Raw genomic sequence first — 22,065 nt, 5'->3', positions numbered from 1 at the left:
ACATGATGATTAGTCAGAGCACCTCCAGTACAGTAAAGTACAAAGGCCCAAGGAGTCATGAGGGCCCCTGAGCAGGAGCCTCTTTCACAGCCTTTGATTGTAATTATTTGTCCTTGGAGAGTCATGAGGGCACATTAACATCAGTGGAGCTGCAGTATGTCTGACAGCAGAATAGCACCTCTTGAAAAGAGCTGAACCTGCGTTACAGGTTCCTATAATATTTAGTCCAGTACACCACAGTGTATATATGTAGATTAGCGTCTGTGGCATCCAGATTTGGAGATGACGACAGCTGTTTCCCAGCTCTGTCCCTTTTTGAATCTCTCTCTGAAGTTCTCCAACATTATGGGAGAGAAATATGAAATTTCTCAAGTACCCTTTAATCAAGCAAATATGGCTCTCTGGTTTCGGCTCCGCAAATGTGATTATTACCGCCTTTTAAAGCTTTAAATCACTGAACATTTTATACTTTTGGTCTGTCAGCAGGACAAGATGAGACATTTGAAAGCGTCATCTCAACTCTGGGAGTCTGTGGCAGTCGTTTTTCACTGCGCTCTGGTGTTATGCAGACAACATCTTTACTCAGTAATTAGTTGTTGCAGTCATTATTGCTCATCTCCATAGATGACATCAGCCAAATGGCTCATGACAAGACATGAGTCACAAGCTCTTAATTCAACACAGTGTTGCACAGTGAGTGATGTAGAACAAGGTGGAGGTAAGTGGAGTCTGTACCTATGGCCGGGGCGTTGATGCACAGTTCTCTGGCCAGTACGAGGAAGGTTTTTCCCAATACGTAGACGTTCACCTGTGGAGGAGATCAATGATTTTTTAGCTTTTTTAAAGAAGGTGATGACCAGCAAAGATAAAAACACTGGAGAGTAAAGTGTGTGTCTGTCAGAGGACCTAGCATTGACATGTGCATCTAATTTTCTAACTGGATTTGGGGGTTTTTCCGTGATCCTGTGTGGCCCTCAGTAAGTTTAATGACTCCAGGAGCCATTCAAAGCCACATCAGTCTGACGTTAAAACCTCACAAGATGTTTTCTTCTGAACAGGAGGGATACGACTGGCGATGACTGGTGCGTTTGTGGGCGAAAGAAACCGACTATTAGGATATGAAATGAGGCCGTTGCGTCACCGCCAGGTTAAGTGTTCTGGTTACATAATTGACCCAAAGGTTGGAGAACATTTCACTTCAATATGTGTGATTAAAAGCTGAGCTCTGGGCTATTTGAAGGGATTTTTACCCTCGTACCTCCAGAACTCACAGCTCTCTCTATTAATTTCTAATCAATATTAGTCGACCCCCCCCTCTTCCTGCACCTGTCCCATCAGATCAATTTTCTCCATCTGACCAACGCGCCAGTGTGTTTGGACACTTCTGCACTGCACTATTTCAGCCAAGACGACATTTTAAGTCAGTTATTAGTTATTTTTGGTGTTTTCTGCTTTGGCTTGTTTGAAGTGACCCGATGACGTTGCTGGATCTGAGAGGTGGGCGTGACTGAAACAGCTTTTAGCACCTACAGGGTGACCTTTCTCAGACATCTCCACTGTCGGCTTCTCTACAAACATCGGCACAAAACAGGAGAGTTCAGCAAAGGGTTATATTTTGATAACTGCCTGAGCTCTGAGGTGAAAAGGAGCCATCTGAGCAACAGAAGCAACTGAAAAATAGGTCAACCACTGCCATAAAAGATCAACTCCTCATGATTTATCAATGAAGTTACTCATCTCAAGATGTTTGCCAGCATGAAGGCAGCATTTCAGCTTCTACAACCGCTCGTATTATTAAAAATATGACAAACGAGCACCAGGTTCTGACTTGATTAGGGCGTCACAATGAGGAAAAGACCAAAATTGGATATAAAAAAAAATAGATATTTACTGGTTTGAGTCAGAACTTTTGCGATTTTAGAGCTGAAACGATTAGTTGATCAATCAAGTTGTGGATTTATTAGCAGCAACCTTGAAGATTTCCCTCTTTCAGTCATTTTTCTAGAAAAGAATGCCACATTTTCACTTCCTGCTTCTCAACTGTGAGGATGTGATAGCAAAGAAAAGATCTTTTGTGTTTTGGAGTGAGCGATGGATAAAACGAGGAACGTGAAGATGCTGCCCTGGGCTCTGGGAAGGCCTAATGCGCATTTTTCACTATTTTCTGACATTTTATAGATAAAAACGAATCCATTGGTTGCAGCGAGGGCCAATTAATATTCTATTTTGGCAATGCTCTTGTGCAGCCGCTCGTGTTAACACTGCTGTGTCTAAATTTAAAGGATAGGTTCCCCCTTTTTTCATCCACACCGTCCTTGAAGAGATGTCAGACTGCCATGACAGTCCACAGTCAGATGAAACTTAAAAATGACAAATCATGTGCAAAAGTTGTGGCCTTGTATGAAATTCTCCAAACATTCCGTACTAAACGAGTGGACATGTGAGTATCTGGGTCTCTGCAGGACTCAGCAAGTTAAATTTAAGACTTTTTAATACAACGCAGAATAAAGTTTTACGACCACATGGGCCCAAGTGTGATGGGAAACAAGTGGGGACGACACGGCCAAGAATGATCCATTATTCAATTACAGTTTTCTCACTAGCTTCCAGCAATATATAACAATAAATACTAATGGTGTCATTTATCAAATCAATGTGGGCTGAAACCAAAGAAGCAACAGAAAATGGATGGATTAACCAATGAAAAGTTATTAATGGTTCATCGTAGTCACTAAAGTATCTGACAGCAGTGACGGCGTTTCTACACGTCTGACGGACCAAACAGCCTCCTGCAGCATCTTACGTCTCACATACAGAACAACTACATAACCAACATCACTGCCTACAGCAGGCAAGAGACAATATCTCAACAAATGTCTTTTAAGGCCTTTTTTGAGGAACCTGATCCTTTAATCACTGCTGAGAGGTAAAAAACTGCTGACATTCTTCAAAATAAAGGTCTTAAACAGGTGCACACTCTTCACATCTGTGGTAAAGCTATAGCAGACACACCAACAGGAAATGAATCCAGCTGTAATGAATATTTCTAATCAGTACTGAGTCGTACACTGGGGGGGTGAAACGTGCCCATTTCAAACTCTGGACCAGGTTGTGGTGCGGTGGTTCCTAATGCAGTTAAATTAGAAACCTGGTGTGTTGGAGGAAGAGCGGCGAGCGGGGCGGGCGGTGGAGGATGAGGCGGAGTGTGTCATCGGGGTTATCACGCCGGCACCTCCCAGCACAGATGTTTCATTGTATTTTAGCCACAGCACCTCCAGAAGGCTTGGCAGTAAATTCTGGCATCCCCCGAGCCACCCCCACTCCATCTGAAAGGACCTAATGATGAATACTGTTGAATGACAAAGCCACGGGGCCGCACATCTATCATGTTCCTCTCAGATTATCTGCTTTACAGCCCAGAGTGAAGTTCTGCTGGGACCGGGGGGGTGAAAGCTGCAGCAGAAGGCAGTGAAAGCTGCAGGATCAGGTCGTGAACTCAGGGCAGATCTCTGTCATTCCTTCAGACCGACTCTCCAGACCTCCGGGGCTAGGCTGGGCTGGGCTGGGCTGGGCTGGGCTGAGCTGGGCTGGGGGGGGGGGTGTTTAGGAGCAGACAGACAGACTCTCGCTCTCAGCCGCCCCCCCCCTCCCCCCTCTGGAGTCAGGCAGGGACGCAGATGCTCCTCTGCTATTCTGGGAAGTGGATTCCAGCAAGGAATTTGTACACAAAGGCGGAAATGGTGCTGGAGGAGGAAGTGGAGGACGCGGGGCTGTGTGATTACAGCCGACACTCGGATGCTGATTATTACTCATGATCGTTAGTCTCAAGAAACTCGGGAACAAAATTAACACCTCACAGTGGGTCTCATGAATTCACGTGATGTAAAGTGACTCGGACAATTATAACCTCACTCTGCAGTTCCCCTCGCTGGTTTTAGTTTATGGCACCACATTTTCCACACAAGCCTGAAAATGACACACCCAAAGGAAGCAGCTTAAAGTTCTTGATTCATCTCTTTCCTTGTTTTAAATGTACTGCAGCACTCCTATTACTAAATAACATTTTGCTGGAGTGATATTTGGCTCTTTAAGTGGTTTCACCGATAGAATCCTGCTTTTAAATAATGTTTTTTACTTTGTCGACTCGCCTTATGTTGCCTGTTAAAAAGAGGTTAAACTGTCTCAGCGCTCTCATCAGCGTTTCCTCTAGTGGCCGCAGGCTGCTGTGAGAGGCTCCGATGATATCGACCTTCTCTGAGCCAAACAACAACAACAACGCAACTGGCTGGTGAACAACAGTGGAGCGTTTGGCTGCTGCAGGAGTTGGTGGAGACAAAATCAGAACAAAGATTCATCAGGTGACCAGAGACGTCATTAGAGATGAAAGATAACGGTGCTCTTTGGCAGCTGGACGTGAGTTCCCTATATTAAATTCATAATGTTTCTTGCTTGTTGCTCGGCTCCCCAGAGGCAAAAGACTGAAGGTTTAAACTCAAAGTTTCAACTTGGGTCTCATTTGTGCAGCTTTGTCCATCATTCCCGTCATAATAACAACATTAAGATGACAAAGTTAACTGCTGAGAATCTAATCTAACAACTAACCTGAAGTTTATTAAAGACACTTCAAATTAAGTGGTTTACATAATCTGGATTAGAGCTGCACCGATTCATAAATCAATCGCTAAACTATTTTGATAAATGGTTAGAGTGATTTTTAAGTAAATAAAATCAGATGTCAGTTTCTGAAATGAGAATATTTTCTAATTTCTGTGACAGTAAACTGAATATTTAGTGTGTTATGGACAAAACACGACATTTAAGGACGTCATGTCGGGCTTTGAGAAACAGTTTCATTCTACGGACCAAACAACTGATCAGTTAATCATGAAAATAATCTACAGATTAATGGAGAATGAAAATAATCTGGATAAAGTGTTAGTTTGTTCACAGCCTGTGTGATCACCTGACTGCTCGTGTTTCCTGACCAGATGGATTTTGTTGTTTTATCCTTTTTTTTTTAATTATTTTATTCACTTGAAGTCACACAAGACTTCTCCAAAATGGCAGCATGAAGCCTCCATCAACATGAGAGGCACAAAGAGAGCGAGTGACGCCTGAAACCATTGATTTGGAAACGCTGCCTTCATATCAGGCTTTTAAACACCAAAAGGAGTGTAAGTGAGTACAATGTTATAATAAAAGGAGATAACGGTCAAAATAAGATCCATCCAACAGCTTCAAGACACTAAAATAAAAGACTGTAAAAGCTGAAAGTGATTTCATATAATTGTTCATGTTCCATAACTGGACATAATGTGGTTATCAAAGTCACTAGTTGATTTTCGCATCAACTTTTCTGAGCTCAAGTCTTCAAATTAAATCAAATTGTCGCTTTGAACTTCTGCTTGTAGGTGAAACCGAGCGCCTGAGGAGAACACGATCCTCTCCACTGCAGCGCTAAGTGAAACTTTCCGGGTCGAAGGTCGCCTCCGAGCGCTCTACGATCAAACACACTGCAGGGTTACTCGATACTCGGCGGCCGAGTCTCAACAGGTGGACGCAGAGACGGACGGTTCGAGGAGGGGGGACTTTCAATTAAAGGATTCCTGATGGCACTCGGAGAGAGGGGGGGGGGAGCAACCAAACAGCTGCTGTCAACAAGTCTGCAAGTCTGATGCCGATGTTTGCCAGATAAAGGTCTGGTTGCCTGCTTGGTTAAATCATTTAAGTCTGGGAGCTGTAATCCCCAGATGAGATGTAGGATTGGCCGCACACATAACAACCGTTCTGTATGAAATGCTGCTAATACGCATCATCTCAAAATGGAAGTAAGTAACGTCACACCTAAATCTTCTAAATTTGCTCTGGTGAATGGAGATTGTTCAAAGAGCATCTTCTAAGTGGGTTGGAGGTTTTTCCTCACATGTAGGTCCAGGGTTCACGTCAGTTGTTTGAAATCTGAATCTGGGAGAGGAAGCAACACGTTTCCTCTTTAAAAAAATCCCTTCTTTAACCTTCCAAAAGCATCTCTGCATGTTGAAAGATATTAAATTATAAAATTAGAGGCTTAAAAACCACAACTGAGAGATCAACGCTGCAGGAACTGCCCACTCAGATTAATAAGAATGTTAACATCTGGTCATGGGAAAACGATGAAAATCAGCTTTCTAGGTGAAGTCTGCCTCACTTACAGTTCCTTTTTTATTATTATCATACCAATAAAAGACAGAAAGAGGAGATTAAACTCTAAACATCACACATTCAGGTGTTTTACCAGCTTGGAACCAGACCATAAACGAGCCCATCATAAGTTAGCCAGCACTGGTTGTGAAAATATCATGAAAAATAGGAAATAAGTACTAGTATAAGATTCTGAATACCATGCAGGGCTTTAAATAAAACACTGTATTCCTACAAAATGTGTGAATCAGCGTCTCCCCGGCCTGAGGAGAGCCGATAGACTGAAACTGTCATATGGAGCTGCGGACAGTTTGCAGGATCCTCTGCATGTCCGCTCTCCAACGCACCTGTTGCCCAAAACATCTGACGTGAAAACCATTCTGAGCATGTGATTGAATTAAAAAAAAAGCCTGGAGAGCTCATGCCATTAGCAGCAGAAAACAGCTGATATTTGCAGCCAGTATTGATCCGGCCCCGACCAATATGCTTATTCTACATGAGTGACTCTGTGGCAAAGCTCCTCATTCATCCAAACAATGCTCAGCAGACCAAGTGGCCTGGGTGTGTATCCATAAAAAAAATAAAAAAAAAGAGTGATTGGTGGAATATCTCCGCCCCACAACCCCACCATCCCAAAATCCACTCCAAACCCACTCCCAGCCTCCTCGTGCCGGGGTGCGGACGGCAGGGGGGAGGGGCAGCCGGCTCCTCCAGGACAGCTGGGTGCATAAAAATAAAAGCCCCTGACCAGCTGTGACTCTGAGAAATGTCCCACCACCTCGCGCAGCACCACCACACCCCTGACTCACCGTGAATCGGCTGCCATTAAATATGCAGACAAATGGAGGGCTTTCTAAATTTATACACGCACGGCTCAGGTTTAATTACATGGGCGAGAGGCTGAATACTCGATGAGCGCAGGAACAAGTGGTTAGGCACAGATGCATTATGGGACTGGTGGTGAGTGGTACAGTAGGACTGTGTATTTAAGTGGCTGCTCTAACAGGGCGGGCATCAACACACATTAAAGGAGCACGTAAAAAGTTGTCTTCAAAGTCTGGAGGAGTTATTTCAAGTTTAGGGAGGGTTTTTTTTCCTTTTAAGTGCTTTTACAATGTTACTTTAACAGGTTTCCTGAATGAATCAATGCAAATAAATGCTTGATTGAGAAAATTTGATAACAGATTCATCATTCAGTTCAACTTTAAAGCAAAAATGTTCTGCTTCTCCTTTTCTTACATTATACGATTTTAAATATTCAGGTGTTTTGGACTAAGGGTCAAACAAAAACAGACTTTTGAGAGCTCTTAATCAGCACATTGGATGGAAATGAAAACAATCTTTACTGTAAGACTTCAGACTTACCTGCACGAGATCACTGAGGTCCAGCAGCATGTCTGAGACAAACTGGTTAAGGCAACTAAACCAACAGAATTAGAGACCAACGAGAGACAGAAAGTTAAAATAAAACACAAATCACACATCAGACTCCACGCTGGTCAACAAAACACTAAATATACTTAATTAACTAAAGTAAATTCATCTTTGTAATAAGAGATCAATGGATGTGATGAATCAAAATGAGCAGGAAATATCGCAGTTATGTGGAGCTCTAGTTTAATGTAGCAACATGGATGAAACAAAAGTACTAACAGTGTCCTAATGAACATTTTAGGCACCGAATCCTTGAATAAAACTTCAGTCAGTAGTCAGATCATAGATTTAGTTTTTTAAAATCATTCTTTGTTTGTATTTCCCAATATAATAAAGCTAAAAGGCTAAGCTAATAAAGGGTTAAACTGATATGTGACAGCAAGACGGCTCTGCTTTAAGCAAATATAACTTTTAAAGGTTTTCTTTGATGGTTTTCTGCAATACTCAGAACCGTAATGTGTCTAATGTCTTTGCAGACAATGTTATTTGGATCTGTTGTGGCAGAAAACTTCAGGGAAAGATTTCTACATCATCTCTGGCTAACCTGTTTAATACCACTTGGAAAAGACAACAAGTTACACCTGCACAGTGGACACCTGTGATAAAATAAGTGGAACACGCTCGGCTCAGGCAGCTGTGACTGTAAATCTAATGAGACTCTAAAACCGTCACCTCTGACCAGACGACTCTTCTTAATATACTGATGGACCTGTCACCTCCCCCACTGTGACACCACACACACACACACACACACACACACGTCTGCCTCTGGACATCCCACCCTCCCAGCCGACGGCCCCCCGCTCGGACATGCCCGTCTCCTAGGCGACAGCATCTCCGTGGTGACGGGTGCACCTGTCTCCAGGCTGCCAGGGTGGATTAGTCGGGGGGCTCCGCTGAAAAGCCCTCACAATGGAATTAGCAGCAGCGCAGATGAAATGGAAAAGATAATCCCAGCACACGGCGCCTGGAGATTACAGGCGACTCCCTTAATCAGGAAAATAAACGGCAGCAGGTCCTTCAACACATCTGGGTCCACTGAGGAAAATTACACCTTGTTTGGTGCAACAGGAAAGAAGGAGGGGGATCCACAACCCCACTTATTTAAATATCCGCCTTTCCTCAGTCGTACTTTAGCTGATGAATGTTTGAGACAAAAACAAAGACCTGGGGTTGACTGTGACATGGTATGCACATCCTGTAGATCAGATTGTTATTCTAAGTGTTTGACAACATTATGGGAAGGATCCCTGCAGAGAGAGACCCCTAACATCCTTTTGGTTCAACCAGAAACAGCAGGTATGCAACTTTCTTCAAAGCCACCAGACTCCATTGATAAAAAGATTGATTTTACCTTGTAGGGTCACTGACTCCTGACTGTTCTACTGCTGCCTTGATTAGTTAGTTTGTTTGTCTTATTGTGTGGCTTTGATGTTTTAAAGGGTTCTTTTGCATCCAATACAGTATCTGTGTAACAAACAATAGCACAATCAATCTAACCAATTGGGGCAGCGGTCCACCAGCCACTCCTGTGTTCTACGAGGTAAAATCACTGTTTATGTGAATGGAGTCTGGTGGTGTTGAAGAGAGCAATATAACATCTGTTTGTGGTTAAACAAAAAGGATCTTCCAGGTCTCTCTCTGTAGGGATCCTTTCCATAATGCTGTCACACACTTAGAACAACACTCTGAGCCTGTCAGTGGCTAAAACAAGCACTTTTAGTGGACGCACTGTGATCCACGGAGTCAAATGATGCCCAAAAATCTGCTGGACCAAACAGAAAGCAGGTGCACTTCTTCCAGAGGAAACTGATCTAAACTTTTCCCCCCAGACAGAAAATAGTGTAAGAATTAAAGAGGTAATTCTAGTTTCTCACAGACTGGAAGAATGGAGAATGTTATTCATTATTAATACTAATAACTCTTTTCTTTGCCTTTAATGCTTCTGTGCTCCCAAACATCAGCAATGAACTGAGGAGTACAATAGTTTCAAAGCTGATAGAAATTACAGGACTGCACTGAGAAATGGCATTTTTGTTTTGGTTTGATTGTTTTAAGTGGCCCTTCGGTGCACTTTTCTATCCCCAGAGAGGAGAAGTTCCCTCTCTGAATAAAACAGGGCAAAAAGGAAGCAAAAGGAAGTACGAAGAAGATGGAAGTTAGATCGGAAAGACGAAAAGGGAATACAGGGAAATCCCTTTAAATTAAACTCCAGATTAGACGGATGTTTCCTTTTCACTCTGTTCTCCTTCTGCCTTCGTCTTTGTCCTTATTCTCCCCTGCGACAACATTACAGGCTCACCCAGCTGTGGAAAAGGAAGTGAGCAGAGCTATTTTTACCCCGGCCTCACTCCTCCGAACATGCACAAACAGACAGGCCTGTGACAAGCACACACACACACACACACACACACACACACACACACACAAGCCGGGTAAACAATGCAGCAGGACGGCATTACACCCTCCTGGCTCCTATTTCATTAGGTAAACCTATCCCGGCCGTCCAGTGCTGCCGTTACGTAACACAATCATCCTCTGAGGCGAAGTGAGTCAGGAGTAAAACAACAATGGCACAAAAACCAAAAAAAAAAAAAAAAGAGCCGCCCTGCTTATGAAAAAACCATGAACCTAAAAGTCCCATTATCCCGACACATCACTCCGGACTTCAATAAGCCGCCGTTTGCAGATTATGAAACATTAAGAAAGGCAGCGACAGGCCGCCCGGCCTCGGCTGGTTCACATCAAAAGTAGGCTGCAGACTTTGATGTGCCGTCCTCCATCAGCTTAAGATGCACGCTGGCAAATTTAAACATGCAACTTTGTCTCGGCTAACACCAAACTTCTGCTCACTTAGGAGGTGTGCGATCAAATAAAAGGTTTCCTCATGCACGCTGGAAGCACAGCTGTTCCCTGGTGGAAGGGCTTTTGATCAGGCTTCATTTCAGAGGTGACTTTCCCCCATTTTGTAAACAGTTAATTAGAGTGACTCACACACACACACACACACACACACACAGTCCACTGGGGGAGATGACTAACCTGGTTGTTGTACTCTTAGTTAGAGTGTGGGCTGATTTTTCCTCTATAGGCAGGATTATGACATATAGAGCTGATATAATTAGTCGATTAATCAATAAGTCGATCAAGGGAAAACACTGATATAAACCAAGGAACTGCTTTAATCACACAGAGTGAAAATATTCTGAAAAAGATATTTTTTTCTGCATTCAGTCGACGTCTGACGCTTTTCTTTGTCTCTCACGATCGTAAAACCAAACAATATTCAGTTCAAAGAGAATTCCAATATGTCAACAATCTTGAGTTTAATTTTTCAGTTCTGATATTTTATAGATCAAATGAAAATAAATCAGCGGATACAGTTTGAATTCCTAATTAAAATAAGTGTTAGTTGCAGCCATCGTGTCTAAATGTCATATTGTTATTTTCAAAATGAGCTAATCTAGTCAGACACATCCGTGGGTTTTCTGTATATGAGAGGATGGAGCAGGTTCCAGTGAGGACAATTCTGTGTTTGTCACATTAAATGTACTGACATTAGTCAAAGGAATATAAAACTATTGGGTTTTTCTTAAAATCATCATTTCCTTTTTGACATGTTTCAGATAGGAGGGCTGGGACTACAGTTCCCATCAAGCTTTGGGTGATAAACAGCTGTACTGTTGCCATGGAATCAATAAATTAGCTTTCGGCCCTACTGTTTGAAGCCTATATTTGTTTATGTTGGTGAGACGCCGATCGGAAAATATTCAGCTGGTAGAAGAGACATCAGGCTTAAAGGGCCGTGAAGGTTTCCTGTGCAGGTTAATGTGAAATCCATGCTAACAGGGAATTAAACTACAAGGATACGCGGCGTTCCCTCGGTGCGGCAAACCATGTAAAGACAGGCGGCGACGACGTGGGTCGCCTTGCGGCCGCGGGTCAGGTGCTTCGTCAGCGCCATCTTGTAGAAGTTGAAGGCCGTGTCCAGACAGTGTTTGTTCATCTGCAGCTGGTGACCCAGAGTGTTGATGTGCTGTTTGGCTGGAAAAGGAAACACACACACACACAGAAACATCGACCGTCTTAATTAAAACATGACCATGTGTTCAGAAACCCATCTGCTGTCAAGCTTTAACGCAGAAAAGAGGAAAAACAAGGAGTGCAAACAGTTTGTTTCAAGCAGAAAGCTCATGAAGGGTCCAGGAGGTTAACCCTTCGGAGTCTAGGGCCGCCACACGGCGTCAAAGTCACATGTCGCACGTTTGAAAACGTAAAGCTGTGACACAAGCATGCAGGTGCTCCATTCAAAGACTGTTGGAAAGCGGACACTTCAAACTTTTTACAGGTGTTTGAATTTTGTCGATCGGCCTGTTAACACTAAAGTTATGAAGAGCCGAAGTCGCACACTACAGCTCTTCTACGAGTTAGAAGATGCTGAATCTGGGGAAGAACGTTCTGATTCTGAGGAAGACTCCTTTCAGAGGATGAAGAGGATGCTGCGCGTGAAGACGAACGAGAGGAGGTGTCCGTGCAGACCCCCGCTCCTCCAAAGATCCAACTAGTTCCTGCTCGGATTTTGTGTTTCTTTTGCACTTTTACATCCAGTGTGTCCATCTATTATGTCAGAATAAATAAATACTTGTAGAATCACATAGGTGAGGTTGTGCTGAAAAGAAAGACACAAAGAAAGGCAAGAAAAAGGTAAGCTGGGAAACACAAAGGTAGAATGAAAAGTAGTAAAAAACGCTGATTTACCCCAGACTGAAGGGTTAAAGGTCGTCTCTCTGGAGGTTTGAATGCTTTCAGAAACTTTTAACATTTCTTGTGCACAAGTGGTGACATTAGACGACAAAACTGAAACAGAGTTGAGTCTATAAAACCATCACAAACCATCCAAGCGAGGAACAAACTACTTTAATTCTACGCTTTACAAAAGTCGTGTTTATATCAGAGGAAACACACAACATCAACAACAATCAAACACACGAACGTCCTCTAAACTCTAAAACTCGACGGTCCTAAAAGGTTTGGAGCGTCTTCATAAAAGCTCCTGATCCAGATCTGAGGAGGGTCTGCGTTCAATCAGTGGTGTCTGATCTGAGAGCCTGTGGGTGTCAGAGAAGCATCTCTGACTGTTCCAACATATGTGAGCATGAAGTGAATATTGTAAACATAAGGGGAGCTTTCAGAAGAGGACAGACATCTGGTTTAAGTCTGGAGAAACTGTTGTTATAGCATTTAAACTGTAGCTATACGCAGTAGTAATCTCTCAAGAGAGTTCACGACATCACAGTTTTCTCTTCCTAAAGAAGGCTTGTTTTCTGTTCGGAGGCCTTTTTAAGCATCCTGCTGGACCCTGGACCTGTTGATGACGAACACCGAGCCGTGATTGGTTCAGGGTTCACCTGTAGCCTCAGGTGTCTCTACGCCAAGTCAGAACAGGAAGTTAAAGTCACCTAAATCAGACAGAGACCTCTGAGAAAGACATCAGACACACACACATCAGTACCATCTGCACATACGTCAGAACACACGCCTGCAGACAAGCACGAGGGATCCATTACACACCTGTACAAATGTACACACACACACACCTGCATCACTGTCATAACACACAACTCATGTGTGCTCACACACACACACACACACACACACACACACACACACGAAGCAGCAGGTGGACACGAAACAAAAGAGTTTGTAATTACTGCCATTGAGCTGCAGGTGTGTGTGTGTGTGTGTGTGTGTGTGTGTGTGTGTGTGTGTGTGTGTGTGTAGTTTATGAGCTCATCACACTGTCCTCATACAAGCGAATGCCAGAAGCTCTGAGCTCATCGCACCCGTCTGTCTCTCTGTCCGTCTGTCTCTCTGTCCGTCTGTCTCTCTGTCCATCTCTCTGTCCATCTCTCAGTCTGTCTGTCTCTCTCTCTCTGTCCGTCTCTCCGTCCGTCTGTCTGTCTGTCTCTCTGTCCGTCTTTGTCCGTCTCTCCGTGTCTGTCTCTCTGTGTCTGTCTCTCTGTCTCTCTGTGTCTGTCTCTCTGTCTCTCTGTGTCTGTCTCTCTGTCTCTCCATGTCTGTCTCTCCGTCTCTCTGTGTCTGTCTGTCTGTCTCTCTGTGTCTGTCTCTCTGTGTCTGTCTCTCTGTCTCTCTGTGTCTGTCTCTCTGTCTCTCTCTGTCTCTGTCTCTCTGTCTCTCTGTCTCTCTGTGTCTCTCTCTCCGTCTGTCTGTCTCTCTCTCCCCGTCTGTCTCTCCATCTGTCTCTCCGTCTGTCTGTCTGTCTGTCTCTCTGTCTGTCTCTCTCTCTGTTGTGATCCACACGGATCCTTTAGATCCGACACCAGCTTTGGCCTCTTCCCTACGTCGTGCTGCAGCACCACAGTTTGCCTCAGGATGAATAAAGCTCAATCGTTTCTTAGGAGAAAACTCTGAACCTGTAGAAAACAGCAGGTTCTGTGATTATCACCACATTCAGGCTCCAACTCACGGGTTCGTGGCGGAAAAGCAGCAAATTGGAGCGATGGGGCAGAGTTCAGGCGAGACGACAGGCGAGAAGCCAAAGTTTGTTCAGAGGAGGTTAGAAGAGTTACTGCTGAAGCATCAGATCTCCACTGCAGACTTTCACTCGTTCACTCTTATGTGGCTCGTCGACATGATTCATCCACTCACACGCCAAGTCTGCCCCTTTATAGTTACAGTTACAGCAGACCACTTTCCAGATGGTTCTGCTCAACAAACCAGGATCAGAATCACGTTTATTGCCAAGTAAGTTTTCACATTAGAAGGAATTTGCTTTTGGTGCGCTGGTGATTAATCAGGAAACATTAATATAAAACAGATATGATAACAAATGTAGAGTATATCTGCTAAAAATGAGGTGCCTGTACGATCAATAGCTGTCTGATTGGTTTACTTTCATATTATTAATCTCAGGATGCTGCTGAACGAAGAGATGATAGCGTAGCGTGTCCACATGCTAACATTTGCTAATTAGAATAAAGGTTTACATGTATTTGGTCATAAACTGAATAAAATACTTGGGGATAATGAATAATAATCCCAATATATTTCATTCTTGAGCTGTTATGTTATCTTAAGGTTTACTGACTTGGTTTTCGCTCAGTATTGATCAGCAAACCAATAAAAACTCCTAAAAGCTCTGAAAAGGGTTTGACATCAACATCGAGGTGGGATTATTTCATCAGAATCAAGACGGAGCTGTTTCTTCCTTCATAATTCAGATATTTTCTGAGATGTTCTGCAGAATAAAACTCTCACTGCATCGTACTTTGTCACTTGTTGTTCCTTTGCCTCATTAGATTTGAGACCATTAAAACGATCTGTTGTTTTGGTCATTGCGTTCTGGCTTCTCGCCACCTACTGTGAAGATAAAAAACTTAATTGCTACCCTAATTTCCACCAAGTTTGAGCCGCGGATGATAAGTAGGGCAGACACTCAGCTGTAATTAGGGCCCTTCTTCACAGCTTTAAGGAGAGAAAAACTTAGTTTCATGTCCTTTACATGACTCTTCATGTCACTCCCCTTAAAAAGGAGCCTCTAAATAAATGAATAACGTCTCATAACATCCACATGAGCAAAAAGTGGGACACCCTGAAGCGGAGCGGCTTTTACACCTCGGCAGGATCTGATGAAACTATCTGGGGAGCCGTTTATACGGCGCCTACATAACACCTGGATCAGAAGACAGGTAAATTATGGTCTGGTTGGACATGAGCCTGTTATCGACACGCAGCCCAATTTAACCCAAAAACAGCAGGTCGTTTATTTTGTTTATCAGAGAAGAGTTCAGTTTTATCTCGACCTTGGACAGAGAAGATGGATAGAAAGCAGCAGCATCGACTTGTGCAGGCTGGAAGATCAAGAGAAATCTTGTAAGTGGACCTTGAGTTCAGATTCTTTCTATTTTTGAGGACTTTGTTCCCAAATCAGAAACCTGACAATAATAAACTGCAGAATCCTCTGACTTAAAGCAATAGTTCAATAAAAACACCTCCCAGTGGACACTGCATCAAAAACAACCAGCAGAACTGTGAAAGCAGATTGGTCCAGACAAAACAAGACCATTTTTCACAATTTGACATTTAATAGACTGACGATTAACCAGAACTGTGAGCTGAAGGAGAAGAAGCTGCTGATAATTTACACAATAAAGTCATTTTATTTATGGTCAAAATTAAAATAACTACAGTCACAGATGATATCTTGCCTCATATCCTGGTTATCTATATATTCACACACCTTCCAGCTCTGTGTCCAGATTTATGGGAATCAGTTTTTACTGCAGCTCCAGTTTGTGATTCACGCTGTTCAGACAAAGTGTGTTTTCACACATAAATTTTGCCTGGAGCTGCTTTTAAAGCTACATTTATATTCCAGTCATCACGCCTACACTGCAGCACACTGTGGACCCACACACACGAGGCACCAGTGAGACGTTATGGCCCAACACACACACACACACAGAGGAGGAGGCAGGTTTGTGCACCCAGATATGAATCAGTCGGCGGTGAGACGGAGGAGGCGCAGACGGCCGCTGGGGAAAGTTTCTGGAGGACAGAAAGAAAGAAAGAAGAGGTGTTCCTCTCTCAGAGACGCCTGCAGACTCACAGGCGGCCATAAATCTCCCCACAGACCACACGTACACACATCTTTAACCAACACACACTCCAGCACACACTTAAAGGAATAGTTAGAAAGTAAAAAAGTCGGTTAAATGATTTAACCAGCAGCCCGTTAGCTTAGCTTAGCACAAAGACTGGAAACAGGGGGAAACTGTTAGCCTCGGTTTGTTTATCTTTTGGTCAATATGTCTCCGGCACTTAACAAAAAATAAAATGTACACAGATTGATAGAACAGGTTTATAGGCCTTGTTCACAGCAGACATTCTGACTCATCATAGCAGGAAAACAGCAGGTTAAACGTCTGAATGTACATGTTGTTATATATTATTAGTAGTAGTATTATCATTATTATTACTTTTGTGTTTGAAGTTTATTCTTATTCTTTTGGAGCTGTGTGTAACAAAAAGCAATTTCCCCCTGGGGATTATTAAAGGAATTCTGATTCCTGCTTCCTGTCTTTATGCTAAGCTAAGCTAACTGCTTCCTCCTCTTCATCTCATTCTCAACTCGAAGGTGTATTTTCCCTCAAACTCTTCGTTTAAGCAGCGTGTGACATCGCTGTGAACTTTATTCATACACACAGAGAACCAAACAGCGAGGCAGAAATATCTTAAATCCTCCACACAGAGAATTACAAAACTTTGCTCCTCATGCAGGCAGTATTCCCCGCTCCTCACACACACACACACACACACACACACACACACACACAGTGAGTAAGATAATCCCCTATCCCCACACACACACACCCACACACTCAGGCATTACTCAGTGTCTGCTGCGGTCTGACAGCTCTGTGACTCTGCAGCGCCGTCGCTCAAACATCATCGGCGGAGCAGACAGACGGTTGTCACCACGGTAACCAGTAGCTCCTCGTTGTACCCGCACGCTGACGGGTGCGTGTAACCGCGGGAGGTCCGGCGGACACCCACAAGGACCGTCAGGGGCCCTCCGGGGGCCCCAGAGGAGATGAGGAATGGGTCGATTTAGAGGCTGACAGATACGTCGACAGGGTGGATGTTATCAGCCGTCAGCGGCTTATCACAGGCACAGAAATCAGAAACTAACGACGGGGGGATTTGTTCACTAAAACCTCTCTGGAGTCGTAAAGTACAGCTGCCAAAATCCACCGAGAGACTCTGAAGTGATAAAAACACACCACCACCTCCTCCTCTGCTGGGTTTTAAATTTTAAAAACAAAAAAAGATCATTTCATTGACGTTTTATCTTGGAGCTGAAAATAAATGTAATAACCTCCTAAAACAACTAGAAACACGGCTCCTCTTCTTAGTTAAGACACGTGTATTGTCTTTAATTAGGCAAAAGGGAGTTTAGATCAGGTAGCACATTAGAAAAACTTTAAAAGATAAGAATTAAATTTAAAAACTAGTTCTGGACCAACAGTATGAAGCACAATAACCCAAAGAATGGGTGATGGGAACGCAGCCACAGAAAAGAAATAAGTGTTTCTGACAGGCTTTAGGTGAAAGAATAAATAAATGAGCTGTTTGGCTTTAACATCAAAGTTCACACAATAAAAAAAAAATAAAAAAAAGACTGCTGCTGTTCATAAAAGGTTAAAAAGGAGCATTTACTGTCTGAACAAACAGGATAAAGAGATTCAAGGTAAATCTGTTCTGAAAATTAGAGTTAAAAACACCAACCAGCTGCAACAAACATACACCAAAGGCTGAAAAAGTTCTGCTCATGAACATCATATCATCAAGGCTCCATCTTTATCTCCTCTTCTGCTTTAAATGTTCACTCAAAAAGGGGATTTTTTTACCTCATCTGTGTTTAAGAAAAGCATCTGTGAGCAAAAACTGCACATTAAACGCGTGCGAATCATCCAGATGCTTCAACTTCTGTCTTATGACAAACAAACGTCCACATTTCCTGACGTCCACTCATGCAAACAGAGAGAAATCAGAGTTCCAGGCAGCGAGAGGAGGAACAAACAGAGAGTGTGAAGCCGGCGCAGGTTTTACTGAAGGTCTGCGGCGCCCCCTGCTGGTCACTCACCTCTCTGCAGCGTCTGAATCCTGGACTCCCTCCCCACACCTGAAAGGTGTCCGTCCCCGAAGGAGGGGTTGATGCCTCCAGCTGAGGAATAAAAACCAGACAGACTCTTATCAGGAGGGGGAGAAACACAAATAGAAAACTTTATATAACACAAAATAACTTTTCCTGAGTGGGACATAAAGGTATAAACATCTTTTATAGACACCATGTAATATTTTTTCTTCCTGATGAGCCTTTAAAAACTGCCCCCCACCGTCTATTGTTGATTTTAAGACAGAAACCAAGTTCTCTCTTCATTCAGAACTAATTCTGAATTGAAAATGTGAATTAACTTGAACGTCAAACAACAAATAAAACAGTTTAATTAATTATCAAAACAGTTGCTTGGTTATTTTACGGCAATTTTCAGGTAAACGTCTGACAGCTCCAGGTCATTAGTTCTTATCTTATGTTACAGTAAACTGAGTGTTTGTTGGACAAAAACCTTCTGGGAAAAAGATGAGAAACAGTGAATGGATGAAATAATCTGCAGGTTAATTAGAAACAGCTCTATAATGACAGGGTTGGAATATAAAAGCACAGTGAAATATGAGTATATTTACTTTTAAAAAAGGTCCATTTCATGCAACTTTCTGCTTCTGCATTTCTAGAATCACTTCGTTCATGACAGATTTAGCAACTTTACAAGTTAAGAGTTTTGCACAAATCGTACAAAGTTTATAAAATCTGGTGTTTTGTTATAAAATGAACTCCCCAACAGTTTATAGAAGAACAGCTGAAGCGTGTAGCTGATTGATCAATGAGTCAATAAACAGAAAATTAATCAACACAAATGGTGTTCAAATGGTTCCAGTTTCACAAATAAGGATTTTCCTGTTTTTCCTTTTTATTAAGACAGAAAACCAAAAGAAAAACTTTTTTTTTTTTTACAATCAATCAATCAATCAATTAGTCAACAGCCAACTAACGAACTGTTTGAGCAACATGTGATTAAGTGATGCTTTTTTTGTTGTCTTTATAACTCAAACAAACCTGAACAGGTGTGTGAACAAGGTGTGTGTGTGTGTGTGTGTGTGTGTGTAATCAGACAGCGCCCTCCAGTGGACACACACAGGAATTACAAGTGTAACACAGTAAATCTGGTGCAGATTCAAGAGAGCAAAGTTTCCTGCAGACTGAAGGTCAAAGTTACACACAGATAAGCAGCTGTGGACACACACACACAATAACACACACACACACACAATAACACACACACACACACAGCAGCGTTATGTCTCTGAACACCAAGCTCAGTGTCCTGATGGTTTTTGTTTCCTTAAATAACTTAAAAACCACACGAGCGTTTCTTTCTTTAAACACAGCAGCAGGAGCTCCTGTCTGTCTTCAGGTCATCAAAAAAAAAGGTGGATTTCTAATTTAAGAGTTAGAACAGCGACACTAAACTGAACCAATAGTCTAATTTAACAGTTTAGTTTATGCGACACTGAAGCAGACGAGAAGTTACAAAGCAGAATTTATCATTTACAAGCATCTTCTGTGTTCTTACGCTGCTTCGATTCAAATATCAGAATCATTACATTCATCACAGTTAGACGACATCTGTGTTCGTGTGTAGTTTAATTTTTACCGTCCTCATCTACGCTCACGATGTCAGGAGACTATAAATGTTCACTTTTACGACGTAAAACAAAGAAGAGAAGTTTTAAAAGTTGTTATGGTTGAAAGTCCCACAGCCAACTAGTAAGTGGACCTTGAGTTGAGACTTTTGTGAGTTTAGGGGCCTCAAGTTTCTAGCACATGGCTTTATATAAAAAAAAAAAAAGGCATAATACGCAACATTTCTGTATCAACGTGTCTAAAAACACTCGACCTACTTTATGTTCTTTACATTTTACCTGATTATTATTTTACAACGTTCAAACCACGAGAATTTTATTTTATTCATGCAAAGGCGTCAATTGGTCGTCTGTCAGTGGAGTCGTGTGTCCTTCGGGGTTAGGACATAATATTTATTTATTTCTTATTCTGAAAAAAAGACTAATGGAAATAAATATTCTACTAATATTCCTTTTGTTTCAGGCAGCATCTCTTCCCCCCGTGCAGCCGCACGAACTGCATATACACTACTCACTAAAAGTCAATTCAACTTTCAGGTGAAATTTATGGAAAATGTAAAAAGTGAATGCTACAGTGATATTATATCATGAAAGTAGGACATTTAAGTAGAAGCATGCACTGGTGATTTTATTCATCTTAAACAATGTATTTAAAGAAAATCTACCAACAGTGGTAGGTATACCACAACAAAACATGTTCAGTGTCTCAATAAATTGGGACGTGGCCAAAGGACGTCCACTCCTCTCCTTTCTGTGACTCTTCCAGTCTCTGTATCACTGTTCCAACCTCCTGATGACACTCTGTGACCCTCTAAGCTCAGTGAACACCTCCGTCTGAGGACTTCCTGTTTGAAGCCTCCAGTGTTGAGGTGCTGCTGATCAACTGTTAGGTGTCGTCTTGGTCTCATGATGTCAGAATGTGAACAGCAGGATGAGGAGGACTGTTTAAATACCAATTCTAACTGAAGCAGGAAATGTATTGGTGGATTCATGGATCAAACCTGTTGTGAATGTTGCTGTTAAGCTTCTTGTTAGAGAACAGCAGCTGGTGCAGAAAGTACTGAGACACTGAACAGTTGGACATGTGCATTCAAAGGTTTAGAGAAGGTCACATTAAGTTCACCTGGAAAGGTTAGAATGTATTTTAGGTTCATCCTGAAATGTCACCTGAAAGCCGAACATCCCTAACTTTTAGTGAGGAGTGCATACTGTTTGACTATATTAATAATAATAATAATAATAGTAATAGTGGAAAATAAGTCAGATAGATGCTCCCATGATCCCGCGCTACTTCACCACATCAACAAACTACATCTTTTGTTGTTGTTTTGATTGGAGCGGCAGAAATGACTCACAGTGTGTTTAAACTATAAGTTACTGTGCATCAGTGGCCGTTTAAATAAACTATTTAATCATTTTCAAATCAAATAAAAACACATGAATTCAGTCCTAACAGCGGCAGCGTCTCACTGAATCCCAAAAGAAACTAATTCCAGTCAAATCCGTCAACCAGACGATCAATAAATCATTAAAGCAGGTCACGTTTCAGCACATGAATTTATCTCTCCTGCTCTTGGACTTTGTCCCTGCAGGCCACCGTACACAAGAGCATCACGATCCTTTCCTGACATGTAAGACAAACATTTACAATAGAGTGAATAAAGTCTCTGACACCTTCTCTGTCCTTTCATCTTTCTCACCTTCTGCCGAGACGAACTGTCCGACCGCCAGCGACCCGCCGCCCCCCGACTCCACGAACTCCACCTCGGACACGATGATGTTGTCCTCCAGCACCGAGCCGCAGCCCATGCAGACGGCGTCGCCGCGAGCCGGGTCCACATCGATGTCCGAGCTGCCGCAGTTCCTACACGCCTTGGAGCTCATGGTGCCGCCCGGCGAGCCGCAAAGCCTGATGGGAAGCGACGACAGGAGGGTTATTTTCAGCATTTCACACAATTCTGGGGAAACTTGAAGCTTTAACTGTATTTCTGTTCTTATTTTATCACAGCAGAAGGTTCCAGGTTCGAATCCGCTCGAGAAAAGGTGCAGTACGTAGGGTTTAGTGCGTCTCCTCGACCGTCCGTTTCCAAGAGAGGATTCACGCTTCCTTCCTTTTACTTGTGCTAAATAATAAAGTCTGATTTGTCTGAAACTTCTTTGTATTCG

At 42.7% G+C, this 22,065-nt stretch overlaps 1 protein-coding gene across 1 annotated transcript in view; it reads right to left on the bottom strand.

Moving 5' to 3' along the window:
• Positions 1–21,783, bottom strand: part of brf1a (BRF1 general transcription factor IIIB subunit a) — a 102,094-nt gene extending 80,311 nt beyond the window's left edge. Inside the window, exons 1-5 of the mRNA XM_070842585.1 lie at positions 21,600–21,783; positions 18,281–18,361; positions 11,485–11,658; positions 7,546–7,577; positions 736–808 (exon numbers count right to left, since the gene is read on the bottom strand). Of these exons, the coding sequence (XP_070698686.1) occupies positions 736–808; positions 7,546–7,577; positions 11,485–11,658; positions 18,281–18,361; positions 21,600–21,783 (544 nt within the window). The remainder of the gene's footprint in view (positions 1–735; positions 809–7,545; positions 7,578–11,484; positions 11,659–18,280; positions 18,362–21,599) is intronic.
• Positions 21,784–22,065: the final 282 nt, after the last annotated feature.

Source organism: Pempheris klunzingeri, chromosome 13, assembly GCF_042242105.1.
Source record: "Pempheris klunzingeri isolate RE-2024b chromosome 13, fPemKlu1.hap1, whole genome shotgun sequence".
Classification (NCBI taxonomy): domain Eukaryota; kingdom Metazoa; phylum Chordata; class Actinopteri; order Acropomatiformes; family Pempheridae; genus Pempheris; species Pempheris klunzingeri.
The sequence above is the reverse complement of the archived record's forward strand: the minus strand, read 5'-3'. Positions and strand labels throughout refer to the sequence as shown.